This window comes from Fundulus heteroclitus, unplaced genomic scaffold (assembly GCF_011125445.2).
Source record: "Fundulus heteroclitus isolate FHET01 unplaced genomic scaffold, MU-UCD_Fhet_4.1 scaffold_125, whole genome shotgun sequence".
NCBI lineage: Eukaryota > Metazoa > Chordata > Actinopteri > Cyprinodontiformes > Fundulidae > Fundulus > Fundulus heteroclitus.
In genome coordinates this window covers 253,868-280,728 of record NW_023396537.1, presented here as the reverse complement: position 1 = coordinate 280,728, position 26,861 = coordinate 253,868, and the positions used below count along the sequence as shown (strand labels likewise).

Below are 26,861 nucleotides of genomic sequence, written 5' to 3'. Positions count from 1 at the left end.
TAGGAGAGACAACGGGGCGCAACTCCACGACATAAAACAGGAATTAAAGAGGGCAAACGACAGACTGGAAGAAGTGGAGGGAAGAATAAATGAAACGGAGACCGTGCTTCAAGCAACATCGACGTTGGTCAAACGGCTAACCCTGCGCCAGGCAAGTTTGGAAGCGAGGCTGATTGACCAGGAGGCTCGAGCACGGAGAAACAACTTGCGGATATACGGAATACCCGAAAACAAAGAAGGCTCTGATATGGCTGCCTTCTTTTTTTTTTTTTTTTTTTTTTTTTCCCAGTGTCCTGTCTAGCACTATGGCAATAGGAATTGATATCTCAATGCCAGATGGAGCTCGACAGATTTTGCTTTTACAAGTGGAGCAAACAGCTTTCGCCATAGTGCTCCACTTGATTTATGCTTGTAAATAGCTTTATTATGATTCCTGCAAGGAGAATTTCAAATTATATGGACATGACAATGGGAGAGTAAAGGAAGAACAAAAAGTGAAAGAAAAGAAAAAAAAAGAGTAGAGGTGAAAGAAAGAGGAGATAAAAGGAAGAGAATGATAAAATGTCCTCTGTCTGCTCCATCACCTGGAAAGAGACACAAAAAGAACAGCACAACCAACAGACATAAAGCAACAGATACACTCTAATAACACCTAGATGCCATTACTAAATCATATATATTATTATGTAAGCTGACATGTGTAATGTGATATTTGAAAAAAGAAAGTGACACAACATAAATAAATAAATAAATAAATAAATTATAAGATTACTGTATATAAGTGAACACTTAATACCTGGGACCCAGCACCAGTGGGAGATGTGAAAGTGCTGCCTTCTTGGAGGAGATGCTAAAAACTTCGCTCAATCTACCGCATGATTATGACCTAAAAATTGAACGTGCTCACCGAGCTCTGGCCCCGAAACCCACCGGTTCACAGGCAAGACCTCGCTCTATAGTGGCCCGGTTTGGCAGCTGGCGGATCAAAGAGGATGTAATAAAGAGAGCATGGCAGAAAAAGGAAGTGTTCTGCGACAACATTCGTTTCTACGTCGACCATGATTTCCCCCCTGAAGTGCTGAAGAAGCGCGGCGAATACACCGAGGCCAAAAAAGTGTTGAAAGCAAAACGAATAAAGTTCCAGACGCCGTACCCTGCGAAGATGCGGATCTTTTATGATGACGGGACCCGGTTATTCGAGAATGCTGCGGAAGCTACGAGAGATATGTCGGCGCGGGGGCTCCCAGTTACGGTGGTAAAGACCCCCCCCCACGCCGGACCAAGAGGAGATCCAGCTCCTGTCCACTTGGCAGACGGCGGGGAGGCGGAGAGACCAGCTCGGCAGTCAGGATCACGCCGCTGAGGAAGGCAGTGCGCAACGTAAACATCAAAACTCCCACTTTAAAGACAGACTCAAGGAGTTCAGAAGACAGCCCCCCCAAGACTCTAACTGATGGATCACATCCTCGCATATACCAGATAAGCCTTATTTGCAACATTTAGCTTACACCTCATATACCCATTTCACAGCAAAAGCCCGCCATAACAAATCTGCCTCACCTGGTCCAGATTTATGTCTCAACTCTGTCTAAACTTCTATTTCTCATTTACTGCTTAATTAGATGAGCGGGACTTGTTGGGCCAGTCATCCTCGATTTCACTCACTTATTTTCTTTATTATTTACTTTATTTGGACTCTGGCTGAAGTCCGGCCACATTTTAGGGCCCCACCATCACAACGTGGGATGTTCCCTTTTGAGGACCTTGACTTTTCAGGGTCCCGCAGGGCTTCTTGGAGGCGAGCCCCTGCACCGGAAGCAGTGGTTCTGAACTGCTCCGGTGATGTTCTGTTTCAGACTGTTCTACATTGTTCTCTGTTCGTGTTTGTCGGGAAGGATAGGTTTAGTATTCTGTGTCCAGGTTTACTAGGAGAGATTTGTGGGTGTGTAATGATAAGTCATTACAGTAATAGACAATGAACAGGCAAACCCTTAAAGTGATTTCTTTTAATGTAAATGGGGTTTTAAATCCAGTTAAGAGGAGACAGATATTAACAAAAATGAAAAGGGAGAATGCACAGATTGTGCTACTACAAGAGACACATCTCACTCCTCTGGAGCATGAAAAACTTAAAAGTATGGGCTTTTCAAGAGTATATTATTCATCTTATAAATCAGGCCACAGGAGAGGTGTAGCAACCTTGATTTGTAAAGTGCCTTGAGATGACATGTTTCATGATTTGGCGCTATATAAATAAAATTGAATTGAATTGAATTGAATTTCACAACGCATACCATTTGAACAGGTCTCAGAGATCTCTGATAAAGAAGGGAGATATGTAATAGTCTCAGGGAAAATACATGATAAAGTTATAACAATTTGTAATGTTTATGCCCCCCCTGGAAGTAATTTTGCTTTCTATAGAAACATATTTGACTTGGTTATAAAGGACACTGGGGTTGTCATATGTGGGGGTGACTTTAATATCCGTCTCAATCCAAAACAAGATTCGTCCAAAAACCTAGCAACTACGCTGTTGCATAAGAAAATTAATGCCTTAATGACAGAACTTGGTATTTTAGATTTGTGGAGAGATTTTTATCCGACCGGCCGGGACTATACCTTTTATTCACATCCACATGATGTTTATTCCAGGATAGATTATTTTTTTATACTGAAGAGAGATCGTCATCGAATTCGCGATTGTGATATTGGAAGCATTGACCTATCGGACCACGCTCCCCTCTCCTGCACTGTAGACATTATCGATAACCCGGGTAGAACTTTATGGAGGTTGAATACAGGTATCTTAAATAATCCAAGATTTAAAACGCAAGTAAAAGAGGAAATAAAAAGGTTTCTTGAAGAAAATGATAATGGCGAGGTTGATTCAGCAACAGTATGGGATACTTTAAAAGCTGTTATGCGAGGGAGAATAATATAATTCTGTGCCTATGAAAAGAAACAAAAACAATTACGATTAATAGATCTTAATAAAACACTGAAAAATCTTGAGACACAACATAAAAGAGATCAAAAACCTGAAACACTAAGTAAAATAAAAACAGTTAGAGAAGAAATAAATCTAATATACACACAGGAAATTGATAAAAAGATGATATTCACAAGACAAACTTATTATGAGTCTGGAGCTAAATCACTTAAAATCCTGTCAAGAAAATTACAAAAACAACGAACAGACAGCACAATTTACAAAATAAGGGATATGGACTCTAAAACTGTACAATATAAACAAGAGGATATACAAAAAACTTTCAGGAAATACTACAAGCGGTTGTATACACAACCCCAATTAGCAGGCGAACAGCAAATTGATGACTTTTTAAAATCTCTCAAATTACCATCTATAACGCAAGAGCAAAACAAATTATTAACAGCCCCTATTACTGAGATGGAGTTAACTAAGGCCATCTCCAACCTAAAAACAAACAAATCACCTGGCCCAGATGGCTACTGTTCAGAGTGGTATAAGGCATTTAAAGCTGAACTAATGCCAACCCTTCTCCAAGCTTGTAACACGACATTAACAGATGCTAAAATGCCTCGCTCTTGGAGTGAGGCGGTGATTTCCATTATCCCTAAGGAGGGAAAAAATAAATTAGAGTGTAGTTCTTACAGGCCAATCTCAGTGCTGAACGTGGACTACAAACTTTACGCAACTATCCTCGCCAGGAGACTGGACAAAGTTCTTCCTCATCTTATACACAACGATCAGACTGGATTTATTTCACAAAGACAGACTCGTGACAACATTAGGCGATCTTTACACATATTACATCATATCCAAAACAATAATATTGAAGCCTGTTTAGTTAGTGTGGATGCCGAGAAGGCCTTTGATTCGGTAAGCTGGCCTTTCTTATATAAAGTCTTGGAAAGATTTGGCCTGGATAACATTTTTATTAAAGGGATCGGTACATTATATAACAAACCATCGGCTCGGATAAAAATAAATGGATACCTCTCTGACAGCATAACACTGGAACGGGGTTCGAGACAGGGATGTCCAATTTCACCCCTGTTATTTGCACTTTACATAGAGCCCCTAGCCTTATGGATAAGACAGACTCAGAATATTAAAGGCATCTGCATTAATGGAGAAGACCATAAGGTGGCGCTATATGCAGACGATGTACTGGTTTATTTAAGTAATCCTCAAGATTCGCTCCCCAAATTAATGTCAGTCCTAGAAAACTTTGGTAACTACTCAGGATATAAATTAAATGTACAAAAGACACAAATTTTGACTATTAACTATAAACCCACAAAGCAACTTAGAGAGAAATACCATTTTAATTGGGACCAAAAGTCATTGAAATATCTTGGAATAAACTTGCCAAAAATAATTCGAACATTAGCAGAGATAAATTATGGCCCCCTTTTGGTGAAAATTAAAGACGACATACACAGATGGAACTCAATTTCTTTTCTTAGTCTTAGTCACAGAATTGATTCTGTACGAATGAATATTCTCCCGCGATATCTCTACTTATTTCAGGCACTCCCTGTGGAAATTCCCCCAAAACAATTCTCTGAACTACATAAGATTATCTCTAGATTTATTTGGCAGGGTAAAAAACCCAGGGTTAGACTTAAGACCTTGCAACTTCCAAAAGAGCAAGGGGGATTGTCACTACCTAATTTTAAAGATTACTTTTATGCAGCTCAGATTCGCCCCCTAGTTAACCTGTGTAATCCATCCTTTCAAGCTAGATGGAAAAATATAGAACTCTTAAGTCAAACTGACCCCCCAATACAAGCAGTACTAGCTCATAAACACCTTGGAGGACTAATAGATAATGTACAGAATCCATGGATTAAAGTGCAGTTAAAGATTTGGAAGATGATAAAGGATGAGTATAAGCTAAATGACAGGTTACAAGTAATTCAATGGTGTGCCTATGATCCGGAATTCAGGGCTAATGCAATAGATAAAGGATTCAAATCGTGGATTTCGAAAGGGATAACGACATACTATTCTCTTACAGAAAAGGGACAATTTAAAAGTTTTGATAGATTGAGGGAAGATCATAATCTGGACCGAACTGAATTTTTTAGGCTCCTCCAGGTGCGTAGTCGCTTTGAACATATCAGAAAAGAAACAGACCTCAATGACCCCATATTAAAATTTTTTATTGATGCTTATCAAGGAAAATCAAACAAGGGCGTCATCTCCAGAATTTATAAAGGTCTATTGTCCAAAAAACCTCACAATACAGATTATGTTAGGAGAAAGTGGGAGAGGGAGGGTAACCTGACAATATCTAAGGAGGATTGGCTTGACGTCTGCCAATCCCAGTGGAAATGCACCAGCTCTCATTCATGGCGCGAGTTTGGTTGGAAGTGTATGATCCGATTCTTTCTTACACCAAAACAAAAGACACATTTCACTGGAGGGGAAGCTGTGTGTTGGAGGCAATGCGGACACCTGGAAGGCAATCACTGGCATATCTTTTGGGAATGCCCAGTGATCAAACCCTTTTGGACAGAGCTTCATAAAGTATTAAGTGGTATATTTAACACCAATCTACCTATGCAATTTTCTACATTATTTTTAGGAAATTTAGATTTACAGGTCAGGAAAGCTGATGAATACTTATTTGATATTTTGATAACGGCTGGTAAAAAAACACTCACAAGACGTTGGTCCACCCCCAACCCACCCACAATACAGGAGTGGATAAGTATTGTAAATGACATTTACCTTATGGAAAGGATCACCTGCTCCCTTCGACTTCAAAAAACCATATTCACTAAGAGGTGGGCCAAATGGGTTAAATATGCTGGTCTTGAACAGACAGAAGCACGGAATAGGTGAACATGTAAGGCCGTTATTTATTTTATCTTACTTGAATGCTTAGTTGTATTTAAGGCATACTGTATCTTACACACTTTATTTCAAAACTGCTTTGTAGACATTTTATTTATTTACTTTTTTCTGCTTTTTCATGTAGACCTAACCTTCCCAGTGTGTTCAGTTGGTTGTAATTTATTCAACTTGGTATATTCTTGTAAAAAAAAAAAAAAAAAAAAAAAAAAAAAAAAAAAATTGTGAGTGCCAGTAGTAACATTGTACATCCCATCAAAGAATCTACCCTGTATTGAAATGCTCACTTAATAAAAATAAAAAATGTAAAAAAAAAAAAAAAAGAATTTGATTAATTTTTTTATTGTAGTATTTAGTATATTTAAGATAAATGCTGCATAAATTATTCTGGCTATCCCTTTCATTTTTGTTAACAATATTCTTTTCAGAAATTGAGCCAACTGTCAAATATTTGTTGATTTTTTTTGTAAAATGGCTTGAATATTTCTTCCATCATTTCCAGTGTGGTCCTTGTTAATCATTATACCTAAATATTTTACCTCATTTTTATCAATTAAAGTCGGTTGATTATTTTGAATTGCTAAGATTTCACATTTTTCTATGTTAATCTTTAAGCCTGAAGCTTTTGAGAAAAAAGAAACCGCTAAATTAACTTAATAAAATTGATTCGTTACAAATGCAGACCGCGGGCTCAATGTAGTTTGTTTGAGTGGCGTTGCCATAATGTGACGTCATCAGGAGGCGCAGGGACCATGGAGAATTTCTTCGTAAAATTGTCCGTTTACAAACCGCAATCCCGCTCTCAAATAAAACCTACACCCCGCTATAATTACTTTAGTAAGTTGTCCAGACCAATTACAATGTTTTGCGTAATTGTGCAAACGATAAACCAACCATGTATAGTGACGTCATCAGAAGGCGCCGGCCCCCGAGTCGATCTGGCACCTACACCGGTCTAGTTTTGAATCCAACAGAAAGGCAGGAACTTTGATGCTAACATTTCTCAGCTCATCGTTTATTTCAACTGCAGCAGCACATTTACTTGAGTAACCTTTAGGGCAAAATGCTTTTACAGCACTGTACTTTTACTTGAGTCATATTAGTACTCAAGTATCGCTGCTCTTACTTTAATAAACGTTCTGTCTACTCTACCCGCTGTGAGTAACTTCATGAACAAAGAACAAACTTGTTTTTACCAAAAAAATGCACCAGGGAGACAAAAAACCCAGAGTTTATGTTGAAGTGAGACTTCTTATTTATGCACAAGCTTTGATATTTTAATGTTATTTTCTTTTCTGCTGAGCTCATTGAGCCACTTGGAGGTCAGATGAACGTACAGTAAATAGTACATATTGTGATTGGAAGTACTTTGCACTGTTCTAACATACTGTATATACATTAAAATCTAATTATTTAGAAGTGTTTCTTTTGTCTTTTAAAATACCAGAATTTGCACATAACCTTATATTTCTGTCTGTCCAACTACATACCTTTTAAAAATTAAATCAACACTTGTTCTGGTTAGTTACTCAGTACATGAGTGGACTTCTTGCTGAACACTTTATTGCTCTTATTGAGTAAATTTATGTTGAAGTAGTGCTGCTCTGGCTGCTCTGCCTCTGGTCTCTGGTTGTTTCCCATGAACTGTTGAGCCATTTCTAGCCTCTGCTAGGGTTAAACAATATTTATCTGTTCAGGAGGTGGAGGTGAACTCTTTTTAGAGAGCGAAGCTGCAGCAAGATGCATCAGGAGAGGCAGCAGCCGCTTCAACGACCCGCTCAAGGCCGCAGGAGAGGCTGATAACAGTCAGGAGAGAGCAAAGGGGGAATCTAACCAGGTACTCAGGAGCTGCTGACATTCCTCCTCTCAGGGTTTCCTCCATGTCTGCGTGGTCCAGTTCATCCACTGATGGCTGGAAGGAGAACCAGAACCAGGGTCTGCCTCCAGGTTCTGGTCAGCACTCTGCAGAGCAGCTGTATTGCGGAGGGAAACAACTCTCCTGTGCCTCCTGATAATAATAATAATAATAATAATAATAATAATAATAATAATAATGTCTGTTCTCCTACAGGCTGGCTGTCAGCATGTTTTTACACCAGGGAGGCGTGGCAGCTCTCAGACTCCTTGTTTGTTCCCAGAACTTGTCTAATAAAGTTGATCCTGGTGTATGTGGAGACAGCATAAAGGCCCCTCCAGAATCCCCGCTTAATGTGCATCAACCCTGACTCCATGTAATGATCATCTCCAGGCCACCACTGACCTGTTCTGGGCAGCTTGACCTGAGGCTGCAGGAGCTCCAGCTGCCTCCTCTGCCGCTCGATCTCCCGCCTGAAGCCCGAAGCCTCCTCCTCGTAGTCGGCTACGGTCCTCTCCACCACCGCTAAGATCTCCCGGGCGGCTGTGCTCAGCTTCTCGGTGATGATTCCTCTCAGGATGCCGCTTTTGGACATGATGGGTTTTTCTTCGTCCATGTAAGTCTCCGCCGTAAACATCATGGCACCGCCGTGACGCACTGGCGCCATTGCGTTTTGGGTCTTCTTCTTCTTCTCCTCCTCCTTCTTCTTCTTCTTCTCTTTTTTTTAATGGCGGTTGGCAAACAACTTAAAGGTGCATTACCGCCACCTTCCAGAATGGAGTGTGGGTCAGACAACCTATTATATCCTCTCTAAAATACCCGTTCTTCTTAGAAAATTAAAAATACTCCCAAAAACTACATCCCCAGACGATCTCTGAAACAATTCCCTTATGTCTAATTTATTTTTATTTCTGCCTAACTCTCTACGCAACATCTCTCTTTCTTGAGTATATTTATTATTCTAAAAAAATATGTTGGACTGTTTCTAATTTGCCACAATCACAACACCCTGTATTATGCTTATTAATTATTTTAAGAGTACTATTTAATCCTGTATGTCCGAATCTTATCCTAGATATAATATCTTCTTCTTTTTTAATTCTATTACATTTTCTTAATTCTCCAACCTTTTTTTTGAATACTATAATAAAACCTAGCATTCCCTCCTTTATCACACTGTACTTGCCATTTCTTCTTGAAATACATTTTAATAATATTCTTTACCTCATTTTTACTTATTTTAATATTTAACTCAACAAGATCCTTTTTTACAGCACTCTTTGCAAAACTATCAGCTAACTCATTACCTATAATACCAATGTGAGCAGGAATCCAAACTAATTTAACATTAGAACCACCATTTCTAATCCTACTTCTTCTTCTTCTTCTTGAGAAGCAAACAGCTATATGGTGCATTACTGCCACCAAACTGTAAGGAGTGTGGATCAGGACAGACATGCTAAAAAAAATATATTCTTTTCACTAAATCTGTTGCCAATAAATAACGAAATATAATCTTAAAACTTGAATCATAAGTACTGTTTCTTTAAATGTTTATAATATTATACTGCTCTTTTTCCTTTTCAAGACTCCTTATTGTCTTCCTTTCCTTTGATATTTCCTACAGAACATTACATGCTCTATTGTTTCAGTTTCCCCACAGATGTCCCATCTTTATGTTTTCTCATTAAATGAAACTTTGAATTAATTCCTGTATGTCCAAACCATAAACTAGTTATTGTACTTTTCCTTTTTTCTGTTCCTTCGTATTTTTCCTCCAACAACCCTAACCTTCCTTTGTATTCTGTACAGCCATCTTCCTTTTATATCTTCTTCCCCCTGTTTTTGCCATTTTGCTTGGATCTTTCTTCTAATAACACTTTTAACCTCTGATTTACTCATGTTAATTCTTATATCACTCTCGTTCAGGTTTATCGACTCTTTAGCTTTCTTATCAGCCATTTCATTACCTTTCACTCCTATATGTGCAGGAACCCAAAGAAACACTACTGTTAACGCCATCGTCTGAATATGATATAATATTTGTTGAATTTCTAATAAAATATCTGAATGGCTTTCAGAATGATTTCTTTGTAAACTGATCACTGATGAACTTGAATCCGAACATATAACAGCTCTTAATGGTCTCACTTCTTTGATCCGTTCTACAGCAACCAGCAATGCAATCATTTCTACCATATAAACAGATAATCCTTTATTTAATTTCCTCCCTATATGCAGTTTAAACTCTAAGATAATTACAGTTACTCCTGTTTGTCCTAATTGATTTTTTGATGTATCTGTATAAATTTTAACATAATTATAAAACTGTTTTACATATTCCTGCACTGTTATGGAATTACATATATACATTTTACCTCTATTTTTCCTTTCTAAAATTGTTAAATATACTGTTGCAACAGGTAAAATCCATGGTGATGTTATTGATAATGGCACTGTTGGACTGATGTTTAAATGATTTAATCCTAATTCTGTTGCTTTCTGAATAATTGTCCAACCAAATGAGTTATTATCAGCTCTTTCTTTCTCACTGCAGGGATGTACCTGTGTAGGATGGCTTTGATTGTGTCCATGCAAATGAGCCCAGTAATTAAATTACACTTGAATCCTTCTCAGTGCTAATGGCATTTCACCCACCTCCACCTGTTAAACTGATGTTGAAGTTGTCCTAATTGCTCCCATTATCAAACGCAAAGGTTGATATTGGATGGTATCCAGTTTTTTGATTATAATATATATATATATTATTTATTTATTTATTTTTTAAGTTATATATTTAAGTGAGTCCATCACACTAAAAAACTAACACACTAAACAAAACATACATTTCTTCCGAGGATATTACTTTCTAGACAAGTCAATAATTTCATTATTATGGCCACATGGTCATAACTTCACCCGTCGGTCCAGGAACACCTGCTTTCGCTGAGTTCTGCCATGCTTCTGTGATCAATGATGTTGACTGTTCCTGATCTGCTGCTGTCTGATGCTTTTCCTCATCTCTGTCCTCTTCTAATGCTGGCTCTGTGTCCTCATCATGCTGCTCTATCTGTTCCTCTCCTCCATCCACCTCCTCTTCCTCTTCCTCCTCACTCGTTCTCTGTTGCTCCCGTCATCTCTTTGGGTGTGTCTCATTCCGCCTACTTCTACACTTCGAACACTTAGTTTTAAGTAGGTAGTGTAGATAACACAAAAAGTCAGTGTACTGAAAGTACCCGGATGACCCCCTAAAAACGGGCACAAAATGCAGTGTGTAACAATGGACCCTGCTCGCACTAAACGGACGCCATCTTGACTACAAAGCGGAAAGGGAGGGGCTAAGGACGTCGGGAAGATGTTCCCGATTTGAAAATAATGGCGGACAATTCAGCCGAGACAGTCGGAGCTGCGACACCGCAATCATATAAATGTAAGTAATGGTGGTAATACGAGGCATTGTACTCGATAGGTGTTTTTAAAATACACAAATATACCTCATGTTCAGCCAATATTTGGAGGATCCTGCGTTGACGTCGGAGGCGATGTATTTTCAACATGCTGTGAATGTAAACGATTGTTGTTTTTAATTAAAAAAAACGCCGGCATATATTTTTTGGTGGTCTGAAAAATTTGCGGTCACGTGTGTTGCGTTCGTCACGTCATCCCGTCATTTCCGGTAAGCGTTTTAACTTAAGTCATAGCTCTCAACTGTCACGCATTGACCGTGTGACACACGCATTTCATCAAATGCACACGCTCACACGCATTACTTTGAAAATCTCAATCTTACAATGAAAATCTCACTCTTGAAACGCACGCGTACGGACGCCTCGCGTCATGGCGGAACCAATTTGCGGTACAATGGTTTCCGCACGTCCAGTAGTAGAGGTAACACAGCTGCAAGGACCGCCGCCGCGCAAACAAGTTTCCGTCATCCAAAGTGAAACACTTCTACGGTCCGTGTTGCGTGCGAATTAAATGGTAAGTCGGCATGTGTTATTACAAACTGTAACATGAAAGCAAAGTCCGTGTAAAATAGTGACAGTCTTGAATCGACCAACAGCACCCCCCCCCCCCCCCCCCCCCCCCCGTCAACAATCTCACTCTCAACAGTCGTCAAAAGTTGAGAGGTATGCTTAAGTGTTCCTTTTGGAACACTACTAACGGTCGAAATTGGGCACTACGGCAGTAAGTCGTCAGTACACATCAGCAGTGCACTGACGGAAGTAGGCGGAATGAGACACAGCCTTTATCTCCTTCTGCTGTTATTTTCTTCCAAAAATAAGAAGACATGTCTGTGGACTTTCTCTACATTGTCTGGGAATTGACAAACCATAAAGAAGCACCAGCTAACAACGGTAGCTACGTAACTCTTTGAAAACATGTCAAAAAGACACCTAAAGCAGCTGTAACAGTAACTGATCCCGTTCATATATCCCCCTCTTCTTTTACAAAAGAAGAGGGGGATATATGGTGGCGCCACTGCGTACGTACTCGAGACTTCTCTGTGTGTCACACTATGAACTTCTCAGCGGCAAGAAGTTGTCACATCAAACTGTTTTACATGTGACATTGAGCTCGATACACTGAGCTGCTCCAAGCAGGTGGTCTCCAGGCGCATCATCACAGTCCCTCTCTGTTCTCACTGACAGGTGGAGCCTGCTGGAAAAGAAACGGCTCTAGGTGCTCAGCTAGCTAATCACACATTTTACCATCCGTTCCACCGCTTTGTCCCTCTGGCAGAAAGTCTGGGAATTGTAGGAATTTACCACAAGAAATGTAGGCAACAATACGTTGGACTATGAAGAGTAAAACGTCCGCAGAGAGTCAGCGTGGAATCCACCAAGCTAGCAGTATGCACACAGTACGCCTGAGTATGTGGGAGCTTTTATGCATCTGGAGTACGCGCTAGCAACAATAAACCTTGTAAGTTAATTCAATATAAAAGTTACGTTTATTTTGGCCTTATGTTAGAAACAGGGCAGTGTAGTTCACCTACTCTGTCCTCCTGAGAGAGACGGATAGAGAGTTGTGGACGTGAAGCAGTGATATTACACGCTTGGGAAGAATATTTAATGTGTCTTACAATGTACCGCACCTTATGGTCCAGAAAATACGGTAGCAGCTGGTTAATTCATGAAGCTGTCACACTAAAAACATTTTTTTTGTTAGCAATTCTCACTTGTTTCTGCTGCCAACACCCTCTTGTTCTCCTTCTGTATATCACACACCTATTCCTGTCTTTCAGTGGTTAACTCTGTTTCTCTCGCCACAGCTCTGTGTCCACTCTTTCATCTTCTAGACCTGAAAACCGGCTCACAGCCCATCTGTTTAGCTGTGTTTCTCTACTAGATAAAGTCACTGCCTCATCCTCATAAAACAAAGCCTCACTTTTTCCTTAAAGAGCTGATTTGCATAAAAAAAACATTTTTCCATTATTTTTTGTGTGTTTTCACATACCTGGTCAATGGATCTGATTGTGATTTTATCTGCAAGATTTGTTCTATAAAAGTAACCATGAATTGAAAAGTATATGTGATAAGAGAGTTTAAATAATTACAGACATGATGCTATGATTTTTGTTTTCGGTTTATGGTGCCTATTATAGAAATTAATTTTCTTCATCCAATTATCCTAATTAAAATATATAGGGAAGAACTTATCCACCTCATTTTTTACATGTATTACTATATTAATCTAACTTTATTTTCCATTTCTTGAAGCACAACAGCACAGCTTAAAGGCAAGAATTCTTCACAACATGAATGAAAATTAAAACACAAGCTCAGAATGAAGTAAATTGCATAGAACAAAGACCACATCATATTTTTCCCCAGGAAAACTCAGTGCTGTGAAAAGTGGTCAGAATTTCTATTTTTATTTCCCTCTTTAGGAAAAAGGTTTTTGAGATGTGGAGGCAGAAAGAGCTCCTCCTCACTGCAGACTGGTTGACCACACCAAACCATGATCCCCCAGCAGACCCTGAGGGATCATGGTAGGCTGCTAAAGCTGCAGAGGCGTGGTAGGATGAGGTAGATGGGTCTACCTCATCTACCTCATCTACTACAGGGGCACATCAACACCTACCGGGTCAAGCAGGGTTATGTCAGTGGCTGGAGTTTAATATCCCCGAAAGAGAACCGTTGTGCACAGCTTTTTGCTTGTGCTGACACTCCAGGGTACTTCATTTGGCAGTGATTCAGCCTTAGTTTGTCAACTACAGAGACAACAAATTAATAAGCATTAAAGTATGGTTTATCGATTGGGTTTCCGCAATGTTATCAGCATGTAAGGCTTCTTGCTGCAATACTGAGACAGTGGTGCAACATGGGCAACGACAGTGGGACCTGGAGGGACGTGGTTGGGAGGAATGGCCCACCTGATTTGAACTCGAGTGGTGTTTTGTTGTTGGACTTCTGTGCTCGTCATGGATTGTCCATCACAAACACCATGTTCAAGCATAAGGGTGTCCATATGTGCTCTTGGCACCAGGACACCCTAGGTCGCAGTTCAATGATCGACTTTGTTGTCGTTTCATCTGATCTGCAGCCGTATGTCTTGGACACTCTGGTGAAGAGAGGGGCGGAGCTCTCCACCGACCACTACCTGGTGGTGAGTTGGCTCCGATGGCGGGGGAGGAAGCCAGTCCGACCGGGCAGGCCCAAACGTATTGTGAGGGTTTGCTGGGAACATCTGGCAGAGTCCCCTGTGAGGCGGAGCTTTAACTCCCACCTCCGGGAGAACTTTAAACACGTCCCGAGGGAGGCGGGGGACATTGAGTCTGAATGGACCATGTTCCACGCCTCTATTGCTGAGGCGGCTAGTCGGAGCTGTGGCCGCAAGGTTGTCGGTGCATGTCACGGCGGCAACCCTCGAACACGCTGGTGGACACCAGCGGTGAGGGAAGCCATCAAGCTGAATAAGGAGTCCTACCGGGCTTTATTGGCCTGGTGGACTCCGGAAGCAGCTGATGTGTACCGGCAGTCGAAGCGGCAGGCGGCTCGGCTGGTCGCCGAGGCAAAAACTCGGGCGTGGGAAGAGTTCGGAGAGGCCATGGAGAAAGACTTCCATACGGCTTCGAAGCGATTCTGGTCCACCATCCGGCGTCTCAGGAGGGGGAAGCAGTGCAGTACCAACACTGTTTACAGTGGGGGTGGTGTGCTGCTGACCTCGACTCGGGACGTTGTGTTTCGGTGGGCGGAATACTTCGAAGACCTCCTTAATCCCACCAACACGTCTTCCATTGAGGAAGCAGAGTCTGAGGACTCTGGGTCGGGTTCTCCCATCTCTGGTGCTGAGGTTGCCGAGGTTGTTAAAAAGCTCCTCGGTGGCAAGGCCCCGGGGGTGGATGAGATTCGCCCTGAGTACCTTAAGGCTCTGGATGTTGTGGGGCTGTGTTGGTTAACTTGGCTCTGCAGCATTGCGTGGACATCGGGGGCAGTTCCTCTGGATTGGCAGACTGGGGTGGTGGTCCCCCTATTTAAAAAGGGGGACCGGAGGGTGTGTTCCAACTACAGGGGAATCACACTCTTAAGCCTCCCTGGTAAGGTCTATTCAGGGGTTCTGGAAAGGAGGGTCCGTCGGATAGTCGAATCTCAGATTCAGGAAGAGCAGTGTGGTCAATCATATGAAAGTTCCCAGGGTTCTCAAAACAGAGCGCAGCATTTGGTATTTTATGTTGGCAAAGAGCAGCAGCCTGCTAACGTGGAAGTGAGTAAGAAAAGAGCACCAGAAATACACTGCAAAAGTGGAACTATAACTAAATAAAATTTTCTTGAAATGAGTGTATTTGTCCTTGATTTGAGCAGGTAAATAAGCTTATCTACCAATTGAATGAGTATTTTAACCCCTAAAATAAAGATAATTAGATATGCTGCACTTGAAATAAGTTGAGTTGATGAGTTGTTCCAATTTTGTTCCCATTTAAAGTGTTAAAATCTTATTCCATTGGCGGATAATTTTATTTGCCTGCTGAAATTAAGGACAAATACATTAATTTCGAGAAAATTTTACTTATTTTTAGTTCAAATTTTGCAGTGTAGAACACAATCCAACATCACTTATCCCGTGTAAGTAAAGATTCAGTGTGGTTTCACAGCAGCAGGACCATTGAGGACACGGCTGCCGGTAGAAGGATGTTGAAAAAGGCAGTGAGCTGACCAGAACAGGCGATGAGGATCGGGGAACCACCAGAACGGGCAGAGCGAGCAGCTGGAACTCAGGGAAACAGGCCGACTTGTGCAGTATGCAGACATAAGAAACTTTCAACAGAACAATCCAGCTGGTTGAGCACACAGGAACTGATAGAGGCAGAAAACATCACAAATGACGAGGCGCTCTGACAGAGCTGAGTTGGATGAGTATATATATAGACGGGGGAACAGGTGAGGAGAGTGGGCAGCGATTGATGGCAGCAGGTGGAGCAGATCTGGGCTAATTGGTGACTGAGGAGACTGAGCTAATTGGATAGTGGCTGGTGGCGGAGAGGTGATAGGCTGAAACTTAGAAAAAGTCCAAATCAAACAAACAAAAACCTAAATCAAGACAAAAACAAAGTACAATATTAACAGACTAAGAATAAATGAGGAATTATTTCTTTGTTCAGACCAGGAAAAAAAAACTCCAACATAATTTCTTATTCTGGTTAAACCATTTAAGAAAATGCCAACCAAAATGGATTTTAAATGAAACTTATTTTATTTGAGCTGGTTATGGAGTATTTGTTTTTAATCCACCCAGGTTTGTGCTGTCTAGGTTATTATAAACAGTAGATCAGCACATCTGTGCCAGAGTGTAAGAGAATTATGAGTTTCTTTATTGGTACATGTTGTTAATAATATAAGAATAACTAATAAAGATAGTTCTTCTCAAGTCGAATTTAGCTCATTTGTATATTTAATTTTTTAAATATAGTGGCCGTAAGGCACCTACTGGAATGACATTAAATACAGATCCATACTAATTTAGTATGGTCAGATTTTATTTATCTATTATACCTGTGGGAATCAGGTATGTGATGTCATCGCCAAAAGTCATCCTATTGGCTTACAGACGTATGAGTGACACAAAAACCCTAATTTGTGTTTGTTGGAGCTCCAACATTACATCCTCAAGTCAATCCAAGCATTAGTCAGGTACATAGAGAGGTCCACAGCGAAGAGAAGGCCTACAAGTGCAGCATCTGTGAGAAAAGACAGAGGAACTGCATGAAGTCACACCTGCAGAGAGACCAACCTGAGCAGAACCATGCTCCACCCAGGTTCCTCAGGGACAACTTTATCATCCTGAATCAGCACTTGAAGGCCTCTAGTCTGACATGTTTGTATCCTCAGACACTTCAGGAGTGTTTGTTCAAATGTACAAAGACTGTTACACTTTTGGATTAAAAAAGATCTTTTGTACATATATGTACTAACGGGACATTTGTGGCTCTGTGCACAGAGCATTGCAATGAAAATACAAAACTTTATCAGAATGGGAATAATGCTGTTTAGTGGTTGGTGACAATACTTTTCTTGTCTTTATGACATTAGCCACACTGACTTTTTGAGGCGGTATCTTTTATTTTGGTAACAAAATTTGCTAAAGAAGCACCAAACAAACACTTTTTATCAGTGTCCGCCCCTTTTTGGAGCTACAAAACTCAGCCATACTCTGTAGTATAAAAACCAGTTCTTGGATCCAAGTTGCTGTTAGTTTCCTCTGCTTTTTCCCCGCTTGGTCTCCACTGTCAAAGGACTCTGCTGTTTGTTCAGGGCAGCTCCAACATGTTGTACTCCTCTAGGATTCGCTGAGTTCGTGTGTGCACCACCGACAGGGCATGGATGATGATGCGCAGCACGGGCGCGGCCTCCTCCTGCTTCTGCACACACACCAGCTGCAGGAAGTACTCCCTGTCAGGAAGAAGGGGGAAGACGATCTCTGCGGCCTGACGGAGAACCCAGGGATGATGGGGGGCCAACGCTACCCGATAGGCGTCTCTGGGCAATCAAGATGGGTAAATGTGAGATAACTCCGACCTCAGTGAACACAAAAACAAAACGTACCACATTCAACGTGACATATAACAGCATCCTATTACTTATTCAACAAATACTAATAACAAAGAAAAACTCCATAGTCGTTCATCTCAGCATGGGTTGCTGTCTCAATCTTCTTTCCAAAGATCCCTCAAAGTAAGCAGATACTTGTTTCTTCTCAATCCTCTTAAGCATTTCAAGCAAGTTAATGTCTGGACTTTGACTCGACCATTGCACAATCTTGATTCTCTTCCGTTTCAGCCATGATGTTTTAGGTTTGCTGCTACTTTTACACTGAACTACGTTGGTATACAGGGGAGTTTATGACTTCAAGGTGCTCAGGTCTTGTGGCTTCAGAACAAGTCAAACCCTTCAAGGTGCTCTGCATTGTTGCCAAGTATCTCTGGTTTGGTCTCATCTGTCCATAGGACATTGTCCCTGAGGTGTTCTGGTTTAAATAAAGCCATGTTCACTGTAGACTTTGTCCTCCATCCCTTCTAGTACTGTCATAACTAAATAATCCTCACTGCTGAACATCTGGACTCAGATTGTGAAGAAATGACTATAACTGTGTAAAATATTGTTCCCTGTTTTTATTGAAAATTGATCTGAACAGCTGTGTTACCTGCTGAGCTCTCCAGGAGTTTTGTATCGTCCCCCAGAGTCTGGTCCTTCGGACAAACCCTCTAGCATCATCTTCAGCCAGAGCAGGGACCGATGCAGCCTTAGCAGCGTTCTGCAGCCGGAGTCTGTACGGTACGAGAAGTTGACCCGGCCCTCTTTCAGCTCCACCTCCACCATGGAGCGAACCGATCGATACGCCTTTGAAGGAAATGTGTTAAAAAACGTTTAAGGAGAGGTAGTTTGATCTGGTCTCGACATGTTGAAGACAAGGACATCAGGTCTCACCCCAGTGTTTAACCCAAATGCTGCTGGGTTTTGTAGTCCAGAGGAACCGGCTGATTTCCCATTAAACTCTGAACTGTGCTTCAGGGACAGCTCTCGGATCAGTTCTGTCTTCTCTCTCACTTTCTGAGAAAAAAAACTGACCATCGTTCCTAGAGACTCCATGAAACTGAGGATGAAAAAGTAAATTATTCAATGTTTAGACTAAACCGCTTATTAACCGAAGCTCACAACTACGAACTGCAGTGACAAGCTAGCTAGCCACTGCCAAAGCTACGCAATTTCTGTCTGTGCTGTTTTAAGTAATCACAAAGAAATTTGTGTGGCCGTTTATCATCCATATATAAAAGGAAACAAGGAGGATTTGCTTTGTGTGTCTCAATAACAACCTGCACATCTTCTCCATACACTGCAGGCCTCCCAAGATACATCGGAAACTTGGAACTTGCCAGATACATTTTCCTGGAGTTACCAAGAATTTTATTGAGATACTTTTCAGACCTCTAAACAAAGGGAGCTTATTTACTTGAGTAGCTGGTCCCAGCTGAGGAGGTACGGCTCCAGCAGGATGTCCTCGCCGTCTTTAGCCAGACTGGACCTGAGGTAATGTAGCAGCTTCCGGGCCTGGAACGACTGTCCAGGGCATTCTTTTATAAAGGGCGCGTCTTCTTCTGACTCCGCCCATCCACCCACGATGAGTGGGTGCGGTGGCTAAAAAAACATTAACAGTTATTCAAAAGGCAATGTTTATTATGTTCTTTAAATTGCTACAGGACTCTGGTTCTATTTTTGCTTGTGTAGTACTTTATGATTTACAACAGTAGACAAAAAAGTAATGTAATGTGATCTTTTTGGTAGGCCTTAATAGAGAATGGTGAAACAAAGTTTGTCCTCTTTTTTCACTAAAATCTTTCAGATCACCAATCAATTTTTATTATCAGAGAATAAATCAATTGTTACTATCATGATTTATTGACAGGAAAAACTATCAAAACCTGCTCTGGAGTATGTGAAATAGCAACCGCTCCCTAAACCTAAGAACTAATTGTTCGGAACAATTAGTTCCATAATCTTAGGAGTATTTTACGTCACTGTGGAGGAAATTTGGTCCAGTTTCCCTGGAGAATAGTTTTTACTGGAGTTTATGAGCATGAACGGCCTAGTTAAAGCCTTGCCACAGCAGCGCAATCAGATTGAAGTCAAGACTTTGACGAGACCATGGAAGTAGGGGGCATACAAAGTTGCACTTTCTGGTGTGACTTGGATCATTGTCCTGATGGAGTAACTTAGGGGAACTTGAGCTGGAGGTCAGGAACCGATGGTTGAACATTATGATGACAATCAGAATCCATGGTTCCATCAGTTCTAACAATTTACTCCAGTTCCTAAGAAGCAAAGCAGTCTCAGGCAATCACGCTACAACTGCTGTGTTTGAATGTTGTTATGATGTTGTTTTTCTGAAACTTCCTGTTAGTTTTACACCAGACGGGGGACATCCTGGAGATGGACCACGTCCAAAAGTTTCCACTTTAGTCTCAACAGTCATCAGCACATCTTCCCCAAGTCGGTGAGGGGCATCAAGCTGTTTCTTGGTAAATGTGAGATGAGCCTTTATGTTCTATAGGATCAGCATGAGTTCTGGCTCGGGAGCTCTGCCATGGAGGACACTTTTTCATTTTTATAATCATGACATCAGACCTTAACTGAGGCAGTGAGGCCTGCAGAGCTTTAGATGTTCTGGGTTCTTCTTGGACCCTTAGATGAATAATTTGTGAGCTCTTAGTGTAATTTTGGTAGGTCGGCCACTGGCGGTTCTCCATGGTGTCAGGATTCTCTGCTTTCGTGTTCTCTAACTCTGCTTCACAGGTGGCTGCAGTTGACGGGTGGGCGTGGCCCGCACCTGCGGCTCATTATGGAACCCTCATCTCTGTCTTCAAAGTAGTGTGCAGACAGCTGGAAGACGCCAGAGTGTTACCCTGTCATGTTATGCCTAGGGCTAGGCCCATGATCTGACCTCCCGAGCTTCGTACCTCTGAGTTTTGGAAACCCGGTTGTTAGACTAATCCTGTCTTCTGTCTTCTCCAGTTTTGTCATGTTTTGGATTTACTCACCTGTGTTGGCTCTGTGCTCTGAGGACCAGTCATCCGAATCCCCGCCGCTCAGATTTTGCTCTGGCATCTCCCCTCATACTCCCTTGGTGGTACCAAGCCGGACGTGAGACCCCTTCCCTGGATTCACCCAGTTCTTCAGTCACATTCCGGTTCTTCCAGCTGCTCCTCCTGCCTGCCGTCGCATTGGTGCTGTTCGGGCCCCCGCCTGCATTACATATGCCAGCCCTCCTGTTACTCAGCCACAACCTTCCATCAGAGAGTTACGGTTACAGAGTTCCTTTGTCACTCATCCCCCCCGGACAGGTCTCCCCATCCAAACGGTAAGCGGCGCCGCTTCTGGAACATTTCCCCCTGGTTCAATCCTCTGTAACATATCCTCTTTATTCCCATAGTCGTTCCAGCTCTGACATTCAGACCTCGGCTGTTGCACACAGCGTGTGCTTCCCCCTTTGTTGAGCCTTTAATAAACATATTTAACTGTTTCTGCTGCTGTCTGTGTCTGCATATGGGCCAAACACTTAAAAAACATGACACGTGGTTCCATTATGGTCCTCTCTGTGGTTCTCTGGAATCTCAAAGTAATAAACGGTCTTCATAAGCACTTCCAGACTAATGGATGTCAGTGACTTTCTTAAGATTCTGCATGTTGCTCTTTCAGATCTTTCAACCCCTGGTGGGTTTCATTACTTTTACACATGGGCTTTTGCTGGTTTGGGCAACAGTTTTTCCTGTTATAAGTAAAATTCTCATTGGGGACTGCTTTTTGTATTCATGAGCGTTATTTGTTTACAACAATGAGATTTGATGATCTGAAACATCTTAAGGGCAGCAAAAACAAAAACCTGTAAAACTCTGTTAAGCAGGAAAGCCTTTGGTCACAGTTCTGTATCTGTTACTACTTTGGAGCGCATTCATTTGTTTGTGTGTTTCTTAGTCATACCGTGTGGCTGTAGTGAGTCCAACATGGCTGCCACACTGAGCCACAGTCTCTTTGTTCGCCCTGAGCTGAGAACAAACAAAAGGAAATCTGATGACTGGTTGCCTAAATCAAAATTAATGTCATTAACCAGTTATTTATGAACCTGGCTGGACATTTATAAAAATAACAATTTAACAAACCAAGTTTGCGCAACTGAACATGTTTGGATTCCTCAAGGATAAGTTGTGGTGATAAAGCAGAAAAAAGATTTGTTCTGTAAAACTGAGAAAGAGCAAATAGAGACTTCAAGCCTCTCAGCTCTTTCTAAATCTGAGGCTTAGAAAATAATTTGAAACTCCTCTTCATCACCTGAGGCTAAACGTTTCCAGGCTGAGATGTGTATTTGTATCACATTTTAAAAACCTGTTTACTGTAGAAATCAGGCTTAATGTTCTGATCTGCGAAGCTCAGCCGCCTAGGAGGAATTTGTTTTAAAGAGCTGATGGGTAGAGGTGGGCGATACCGGGCATTTTTAATCGATCCGATACCGATACTTTTAACATTTAAGCTTGATGTATCATGAAACTGTTGACTTTTCAGGTTTTGTGATTTTTATTTTATTATTACAATTAAATATTAATAATAATGTTATGTTGTGTTTTTTCCTAATCCAACTCTTATATCTTTCAATCGTTATGTAATTTTGTCTGTGTTGTGTGCACCTGCCTGTTGCTTTAATCCTATAATTTTCCCCGTCGTGGGACAAATAAAGGATTAGCTAATGTTATCTTAAATAACACTTTTTAATAGGATATATGTACTGGGTTCTTTCAAGGTCTTAATTACATTTTCTGTGTGGGCTCCAGTAGCATATGATAGATAATATCTACTTTGAAAATTAACATGAACTGCTGCTGAAGATGACCACTGATCTACCTGGATGTTCTCTGGAGGACTGAAACGCCTCAGTCAGTGACGTCAGTCTGTGGGTCTGGGTCTGTCGGGGCAATGAGAGAAGTTTCGTCTCCTCTCTCCGTTTGTCGCTCAACGTTTTCTTGCTCATGGTTTTTCACGTGCTTAGATAAATTTGTTGTGTTTTCACTGAATTTAACCGGCTTTTTACAAACCATGCAGCTTGATTTAATTTACGGTATTAAAATATAGCCAAACGGGGCTTATTTCTCTCTTCATGTTTTTCCGCTCTGGCGGTCTCTCTCTCCCTCTCTCCGTGTCTGAAAAGGAGCCGCGCGCGGCGGTTGTTTGTGTGTGTTGAGTGGAGAGAGCACAGTGGGCGGGCCACGCTGAGCCTGCATGCTGATTGGCTGGCGCCGCTGAGCCATGTACGAGAGGGGAGGGGGAGCGGGCGGCAGAAGGGGAGACTTTGGTGAATCTGCTGCAGTCAGCGCGCACGGGAGAGAATAAAAAGGATCGATCATGTTAAAAGAATACTGTTCAATATCAATACCCGCGTTGGTATCGATAGTATCTATCCTAGGATCGATCCGCCCACCTCTACTGATGGATATCCGCTCCCTCAAGGATTTTGTTTTGAGGGTAAAAGGAACTCATTCATTGCAAAGGTTAGCTCCTTTAAGACTCGATTCTCATTTCAAAAGACACCTGTTGAAGCTGTCATAAGGCGTCATAAGGCATTATTCCAGCTACGGCTTCTTGCTAAAGTAAAGCCTTATCTTGTTTCTAGGGAAAAGGTTGATTCAAGTTTCTTTATCAACTCTTCTAGATTATTGCAGTCCCCTTTATGTGGGTTGAGGTCAGTCATCCTTTTACCGCTAGCAGCTTCAACAAGATGCTGCTGCTAGCCTGTTAACAAGATGGAGACATGTAACTCCAGCTCTGGCTTCCCTCCACTGGCTTCCTGTTTGTTAGAGAACTGATTTGAACTTTTACTTCTGGTCTTTAAGGGTTTTAACACTAACAGCCCTAAAGCTGGGGCATAATCTACGGATCCGTATGACAGCTGCTCAAAGTGCTGCACTTTGGTGCAACTTGTTTGGTGTAAAGGGTTTTATATTAAAGTTGACATTGAGTGGTTCAGGTATCTGGGTCTCTGGTATGATGGTACGGTGAGGAGGGAGGTAGATGGAAGGATTGGGTCTTTGTTCCAATGAGGATGTTCCTCTGATCGGTGGTGAGAAGAAAGGAGCTGCGCAGAAAAACTACCGTCTATGTTCCTGTCCTGTGTGGCTCACGACCAACAGACAAATGCAGTTTGTGGGATATTTTATACTGCAAATAGTTTATTTTGAAAGAAAAAATACTATTCAGCCTACGTTTCACTTATTTATCCAGCGAGGCTGCTTTACACACGCCTGCAGTTGAGGTTCTATATGAGGTTCTATCGCCTCATTTTTGGCACAGCACAAACATGCACCATAACACCACCCTCCTCTCTCACCCTACCAAGACAAAAAGGAGCCTCTGCTACTCATCCACTGAGGTGTACTCATCAATATTAAAGCTTATTGTTCCTGATTAGGACAATTAAGCTAACCTTAAAGTCAGAGTGTAGCCTATCCCTCAAAGTTTTTTTCTATAAAGATTTGTAGTTAATCACACCTGTGTGAGAGCAAGTATTCAGACTGACCATCAGCATCAGAATTGCCCCACATGTTCCTGAGGACATTTTTTGTTGGTTCAGCTGTTTTTATTTTTCAAGTAATCAGTTACGGAATAAGAAAATCTGATATAAAAATAGCAATAAGTCTATGGTATGAAGCATTAAAAGCGTTCAGGTATTTTGTCATGCAGCTCTTTGGAATGCTGCTGGATTTTATTCCAGGTCTTGATACTGAACCTGTTGGCCATATCTACTGGATCAATGTGTGCTTCTGTGCTTTTTTGTCTCTCTTGTTGTGTCTCTGCTCGGTCGAGGCAGATGACCGTTCATACTGAGCCCGGTTCTGCTTGAGGTTTTCCTTCCCGTTAATGGGGAGTTTTTCTTCCCACTGTCGCTTCATGCTTGCTCAGTATGAGGGATTGCAGCAAAGCCATGTACATTGCAGACGACTCTTCCTGTAGCTCTACGCTTCTCCAGGAGTGAATGCTGCTTGTCGGGACTTTGATGCAATCAACTGGTTTCCTTATATAGGAAATTGTTTGACCAATCTGTATAATATGATTAATTCTGACTTTGTAAAGGGCCTCGATATGACATGTTTCATAAATTGGCACTATATAAATAAAATTGAATTGAATTGAATCTGGAGTAGAGCTGCCGTTTCTCTGTATCGGGTGGGTTGTGTTCCTGATCAGCGTGGCTCCTGAGCGCCTCTTATGTGAGGTATTCTGAGCTCTTCCTCCTTGAGCCAGACCTAGAGCTGAACCTGAAACTCGAGGGCCTCTACAGTATAACTCTTCAAACCAAACGTCATGGTTTCCCTTCTGGACCCGTTTCTTTAGCTTGCTAACATCAGATCAACATAAGATTTTATTGACGTAAAATAACCTTGGTTCCTGGTTTTACTTTTATTAAAAGGTCCGTTCAATGTTAGGGTTCACTTTTAAGTTCCCTTTTATTATGTGAAACAGGATATTTAAAAGGTTGTACAAATTTTTTTAGGATTATATCGTTTTTTACTATTATTTTTTGTCTAATTATTCACATTTTAAACGACTGAGGGTTTATTTGTGCTTAACACTATACAGCATTGGCCCAATAGAGCATTAAAGTCACATCCGATCAATAAAACCTTTGACTAAATCATAAACGTAATCTGCAGCAGAGTACCAGAGTAAATATTAAAAAGATTGCAGTAACCCTGGGTTTCCCCTCCTCTGCTGCGTCATCGTTATCAGTAAAACTACACGTAGGTGGAGCCAACATGGCAGACCGGCCCGAGTAGCAGAGGAAACTTACGGAGCCAAAAGGAGCTGATGAAGAGGAGAAGAGCCAGTGTGGTCGACAGCAGCAGGTAGCGAAGCAGCAGCGTCCGTCTGAGGAAAACCATCACATCTACTCAGCAACCCTCGTCCTCAGCGTCCTGCCTCTGGAGTTTTAGCCGGCGCCGCACCACATGCTTCCTGCCTTCTGCAGGTACAAACTCACACAAACACACCTCTGGGTGACCTTTGCACTTGACCTTTGTCCCCTCCGCTTACTTTATCTCACGCAAACACAAAGTCTTCCACTGTGGAATGTGGAAGATTTTTTTTATTTCTGACGTTCAGACCAGACAAACCAAACGAGGAGTGTTTAGATCAGGAGGTTTCAGAGAAGACTGCAGGTCCTGATCTCATTCAGCTTTTATAAAACTCACTATAAAGTTCAGCTTAATGTTAATAAAAATGTCCCTCAGTGTCCTTTAGTCACAAAAAGTAGTTCCTGATGTATGAATGTATGAATGGATCTTTATTTCACTTTAATCAGGAAATAAAATGATTCCAAATTTTTCCAGATGAAGCGAAACATCCCCTCCCCCGTTTACTTGCTATGCAACACTTCAAAGGTCTTTTATAAGTTTATTCTTAATACCAGGCAGGCTGAGCAGCTGGTGGGAATCTGAGGCCAAGGCAAACTCAACAAAAACATACAAAACAAGCAAGCGGAGAGCAGGATGCTTATTTTGCCAACAGGGATGCTATGAAAATGTTGCTTACTTCCTCTTATGATTGAAACAGAAGTAAAAATAAAACTGAATTTCCTCTTGTTTCTGTTTCAACATATAAACTAGTGTGAACACAGCGGCAGTATAGGTCATGCGGTAAAATGACTGCTGGCTATAAATAGACTATAGGTGCGTTCACGTTGGCTCCACAATGTCATCATTTTTGCGCGCTGCCACTCCAGCCTGTTCCTTCACTGCAGACTCCTGGTCTCTCCATACTGATTCTTTTGACTGAGCTTGTCTCCGTAAGAACTGGTTGAGTCGTACAACTCAGGCCGACCGCAGACCACCACTGTCAGTTTGTCTTCCATGTTGAATGAAAACTGCTTCGTCTACACCCCACGTCACAGCTACATTCAGTTCCTGGTTGTCTTTGCATCACTTGCAGGTTTCATGACGCTCTGGCATCGCTTTAATCGGGAAAACTGTGCTAGAATTGCCTCTGTGGCCTCGCTTAGTGACACGTCACTCCTGTGCGGCACCTGTGCATAGGGGTATCATGTAAATCTGTCGCTCGGCCTGACGCATTCGCGTTTCATGTGAATGCACCTTTGGACCAACCCAACCCACGGGTAAAA

General features: G+C 41.6%; 2 protein-coding genes across 3 annotated transcripts in view; both read right to left on the bottom strand.

Moving 5' to 3' along the window:
- Positions 1-8,381, bottom strand: part of LOC105919959 (zinc finger protein 436) — a 91,472-nt gene extending 83,091 nt beyond the window's left edge. For both annotated transcript variants that reach the window (XM_036128926.1, XM_036128927.1), the window contains exon 1: positions 8,109-8,381. In XM_036128926.1, the coding sequence (XP_035984819.1) occupies positions 8,109-8,370 (262 nt within the window). In that variant the 5' untranslated portion in view covers positions 8,371-8,381. The remainder of the gene's footprint in view (positions 1-8,108) is intronic.
- An 8,865-nt stretch (positions 8,382-17,246) lies between these two features.
- LOC118556254 (ceramide-1-phosphate transfer protein-like) lies at positions 17,247-26,061 on the bottom strand. Its single transcript, XM_036128918.1, has 6 exons — positions 25,536-26,061; positions 21,680-21,744; positions 19,155-19,339; positions 18,632-18,797; positions 18,348-18,544; positions 17,247-17,683 (listed from the first exon to the last, which is right to left on the bottom strand). The coding sequence occupies exons 1-6, from the start codon at positions 25,624-25,626 to the stop codon at positions 17,455-17,457; spliced, it is 933 nt and encodes a 310-aa protein (XP_035984811.1). The 5' UTR covers positions 25,627-26,061; the 3' UTR covers positions 17,247-17,454.
- Positions 26,062-26,861: the final 800 nt, after the last annotated feature.